Here is a 4,772-nt window from a genome sequence, read left to right on the forward strand (position 1 = left end):
TTAAGATTCAGAATAACGCTTTATTGAAACACGACTTTATACAGTGCATCAAGCGCTATAAAAAACGGATCAATTATCATTATTATTATCAACATCTGGCAACACCCAGAGATCAGTATTTACAAAATGTCCCAAGCTCAAATTCATAAATATAAATAATAAAGTTTCTACATTCCTTACGGTTGTGACTTGTGTTTAGTGGTCATTGGAAAGAATGAAACAGCAACGCAAATATTGTGTGAATTTGATAAAATTGCTTATTAATGTCATGTGACGTGGACAATACTGCAAAGCGTGTGTACCTTATTACATTTCTGTTGCACAATGTGGAGATATAACAAACGGTTCTTCTTTCCAAGCCCTTTGCTCACTGCCATCGATGGACGACGATGGAACAGCAACGTTGTAAACATTAACGATCAGCGTCAACCACGGTGTTGATATGTAACATTTGGGCCCTTAAAGTGGAATCTTTAAAGTTAAATTTATGGGACATCAGAAATGGACGACACACGAACGGAGCGCCTGTGAGCAGGTTGATGTTACAGATAACGAAGCAACGCAGATCTTGTGCTAATCAAGTTTGTTTTAACGGTCTCATGCATTCATACATACATTCATACGTTCACACAGACACACAAAGTACCTGTCTCTCTGTTTCTACCTTCCCCTTCTTTCCATTTAAATAACTTTACAACAGCAACAGACACGTCCCCTGTTATCCAATAGCCTGGTCTCTCTTAGTGAGCGGGCGGGGTTACCACGGGAAGGGCTCTGATTGGTCAGCTGGCCCGTCAGTAACGAGACTTGCGGCACATGTCACAGCGACACTCAGTCGCCGTCAGGATTTCGATGTCGTCATGGCGACGACCTCGTGGGCAATCCAGGCGAACTTTGACCTAAAGGGAAGACGTATACATCTATAAATACATACATACACTAAAAATACCTGCATACCCCCCCCCACACTCGCTCTTTCTCCCCCTCTCCTCTCTCCTTTTCCCTTCCGCCCGTTCTGGCCACCCCTCGCCCTCCCCCCTGACCTCCTGCCCTCCCCTGTCTCTTTCCCTCCCCCCTTCTCTCCTATCACCCCCTCTCCCCCATTCCTTTCCCTCTTCCCCTCTCTCCTGTTCTGCCCACCTCTGTCTCCTCCCCACTCTCCCCTTCCCTTCCTCCTTCACTCCCCTCTCCCCATCCCTCCCCCTCGTTCCACCCAACCCACTCTCCTCTCAGACCCCTCTCCTCTAAACACCCCTCTCCCCCATCCCTCTCTCTGCATCCCCCCCCATCCCTCCTTCCCTCTCCCCCATCCCTCCCTCCCTCTTTCCTCACTCCTCTCACTCCATCCCTCCCTCCCCCTTTCCCCCCCCCCGTCTCTCGCTCTGCCCCCCTCACCCCTTTTCCCCCGTCTCTCTCTCTGCATCCCTCCCCCCTCTCCCCCCCCCCCCGTCTCTCTCTCTGCATCCCTCCCTCCCTCTCTCCCCTTGCTCGCCATCTCCTCTCACCCCGCCCTCCCCCCATCTCTCCCTCCCTCTCTCCCCCGCCCCCCTCACCTTGGCCTCCTTGCTGATGGTGCAGCAGCGCGAGGTGGAGGTGATGTTGTGGGTGAAGTTGGACGCCGCCAGCACCGAGTAGCGGGAGGGGAAGGCGCTGGACTCGCAGTAGCCCACGCAGGCGTGCACCAGGTGGGTCCCGCGGCACGTACCGCGCCGGTCGCTGCGGATCGTCACGTTGAAGGCTGCAGGGAGGGGTGAGAGGGGGGGGGGAGTGAGACCGAGAGAGTGAGGGAGGGAGGGAGTAAGAGTGAGACAGAGAGAGTGAGGGAGAGGGGGTTAGAGAGGAAGAGAGTGAGGTAAGGAGATCGTGAGAGAGAGCAAGAGAGAGTGGGGGAGAGAGTGAGAGCGAGAGAAAGTGAAGAGAGAGACCATAGAGCATTCCATACAACCAAAGATTCATCCTCGTGTATTGATACGAGATGTGTGTCTGTGTTGTGTTGTGTTGTGTCTGTGTGTGTGTTTGTGTGTGTGTTTGTACACGACTTGGTGGACTTACGATAAAGATGGCAGCCAGGGACGGGGCCGTCGTAGCTCCAGCCAATAGGAGAGAGGAAGAGCAGCACTGACATCACTGGCAGCACCAGTAAGCAGAGATGAGAGGTCACGCAGGGAGACATGGGTGAGGCGGCCTGTCGACACACACACACACACACACACACAGATCAACAGCTTGATTAATGATGGTAATTTGCTTCAAGAGTCAAACAAGCCAACAGTTAATCCGATACAAAATAACTATGGCTGTCAAGCGATTCAAATATTTAATCGCGATTAATCCCATTAATGTCATAGTTAACTCACGATTAATCGCAAATTTTTATATGCTAAATATCCCTTGATTTCTTTCATAATTTTTTCTCATTTTAATGCTCTTATCAACATGGAGAAGAAAAAATTAACGCCGTTAAAATTGGTTTGCGTTAACGCCGTTAATAACACGTTTAACTGACAGCACTAAAAATAACTACTGAAAATATATCAATGGGAGGGAGAGAGATAGCGGTTGAGTGAGTTGATTGATTGTAAAAAATCAAGTTTAGAGTTCGGAGCTCAATGAAATGATGAAAACACTCTTATCTATAGGTGCTTCCCCGTTCTTGGCGTGTGTCAGCCAGGTGAGATGGAGCTCTGAGCTACCGTGATTCAGAACAATCAGCTCCTTATTCCAGCTGATCACGTCCGCTGCATCAACCATCCGCTGACATCAGCAGGCGTTCATGCGCGCACGCACGCACACAAACACACTTTCATATGCCCACACACTTACACATGCCCACTAAGTTACTTACACACACACACTATCCCATGCCCACACACACACACACACACACACACACACACACAACATCATATGGCCCATACGCACACACACACAATCACATACCCACACTCTCAATATCACACAACCACAACCACACACACACACACACACACACACACACACACACACACACACACACACACACACACACACACACACACACACACACACACACACACACACACACCAAGCAGATGAACACACATCAGTGGACACATTTCCAGCGTATTTAAGCCCCATTGTATAACTTGGAGGGGATTTAATCTGCCTTGTGTGTGTCATGCCCTTTGCTGAATGTTAGTGTCATAGCTTAGGACAAGTTGAAGCTTTTCAGCTTCACCTACACCACACACACGTGCACAAACAATAAAGTCATGTTTTCCTGGGAATAGTCTGGTGCTGACCTCCTTCCCCCAGCATGCCAGCGCTTTCCAGCTTCCCTGTTTTTGGAATTTTGGGAATCGCCAAAGCGACGGCAGAATGCCTCTGGGACCAAATTATCTGGACGGTTAGAAGTGTGTGTTTGTGTGCGCGTTTGTGTGCATGTGAGTTTTTTTCGTACAGATGCCTTTGTGTGTGCGCGCTTCAAGTGTGTTTGATTGAGCATGTGGGTTCACGTGTGTCCCGTGAATGCAGGTGACTGCATTTACGTGCGTGTGCATGTGCGTTGAATATGTGTATGCATGTTTCATGTGTATGCGTGGACAGTGCGTGTTTTTCCTGTGCACATGTGCAAGCCTATGTGTGTGTGTGCGCGCGTGTGCACGTGCATGCATGTATAAGTGCAGATGCACGTGCGCGCGTGCGGTTGCACGTGTGCGGTTGTGCGTTTAAGGCCAAATGAACCCGGAGTCAACCTGAAGGGGAAATGCCTTGCTTTTTCCCTCTCTAATGTGCAAGCTTTCCACGCCTGCAGCTCGGCTCCAGCCCACCCCCCCCCCCCCCCCCCCCCGGACCCCCCAACCCCCCACCCCCCCACCCCCACGGGGGAGCCCGGAGCCCCCTAGCCTGCGACTTGTGACTGGTTTGAGCCGCAGGCAGAGCGTGTGGTGGGGTCTCCCTCTGTGGGCTGGGGTGAGCGCTGACTGACTCCAGAGTTTGCTTGATCGTTTTTTTATGAATGAGTCTAAGCATGAATGGATTTTGTGTGATGGCGGAAGTCAAATAAAAGCTGAGGGTTTGGGAGGCAGCGGGAATCCCCATGACTACCTCAGGGGGTGCGTTCATTAAGATTAAAAAAAAGTTGGAAATTTGGACTTCCTATGAAGGTGAATGTGTTGAAAAGAATCTAGCAATAATCAAGCACACAAAAATAACTGCAGATAATATTGCGGTTAACATTCATTCCCTTTTATAAATTCTGCACTTTTCAAAATAAATTATCTACTTAACAGAAAAATAAATAATAGAAGAAATAAAAAATACATATAGTCTTTATCTTAACCCTAAGTTAAAAGATAGCGGCCCTGAATGGTGCAAACAGTTAAATACTAGTAGCGCTAATGATCTACTTCATGAGCTAATGCATCTTAGCACGCTGTTACTTTGAAAAATTATTTCAGGCATGATAAATTACCATCCCTCTCCAATAATAATGTCCTCACTATGTGAGGGGGGGTCGGAGGGGTCCATCAGATGAAGGATGCGGTTCCCGCCCAGCTTAATAGTTAAGAATTAAACCACTTTAGGTATGACACCAATGGCAGTCATCTCTCAGCTCTCTGATAACTCCACCTGAACATTTACAAGCTTTTCATTCTCAATTAATAAATGATCATCAATAGAATTTCTATAAAACTAAAAGATTTTGAAGAATTCGTTCACGTACGAATATTATAACCTGCTCCCTTCTATTTTTTTTAATCTTTCTCTATCTTTTCCTCACATGTCTAAGG

The 4,772-nt window shown here is 48.2% G+C and overlaps 1 protein-coding gene across 1 annotated transcript; it reads right to left on the reverse strand.

Annotated features, from left to right (window-relative positions):
- On the reverse strand, positions 1-2,345 carry gpha2 (glycoprotein hormone subunit alpha 2). Its single transcript, XM_030338293.1, has 3 exons — positions 2,053-2,345; positions 1,554-1,738; positions 1-899 (listed from the first exon to the last, which is right to left on the reverse strand). The coding sequence occupies exons 1-3, from the start codon at positions 2,171-2,173 to the stop codon at positions 795-797; spliced, it is 411 nt and encodes a 136-aa protein (XP_030194153.1). The 5' UTR covers positions 2,174-2,345; the 3' UTR covers positions 1-794.
- Between the last annotated feature and the right edge of the window lie 2,427 nt (positions 2,346-4,772).

Source organism: Gadus morhua, chromosome 17, assembly GCF_902167405.1.
Source record: "Gadus morhua chromosome 17, gadMor3.0, whole genome shotgun sequence".
NCBI classification, from domain to species: domain Eukaryota; kingdom Metazoa; phylum Chordata; class Actinopteri; order Gadiformes; family Gadidae; genus Gadus; species Gadus morhua.

Excerpts from the sequence above, each read along its gene's own strand:
- gpha2 (XM_030338293.1), bottom strand. The coding sequence starts at position 2,173 with ATGTCTCCCTGCGTGACCTCTCATCTCTGCTTACTGGTGCTGCCAGTG. Across the intron at positions 1,739-2,052 it reads CCCTGGCTGCCATCTTTATC|CCTTCAACGTGACGATCCGC; the intron begins GTAAGTCCACCA and ends CCCTCCCTGCAG. Across the intron at positions 900-1,553 it reads CCATCAGCAAGGAGGCCAAG|GTCAAAGTTCGCCTGGATTG; the intron begins GTGAGGGGGGCG and ends TCTTCCCTTTAG.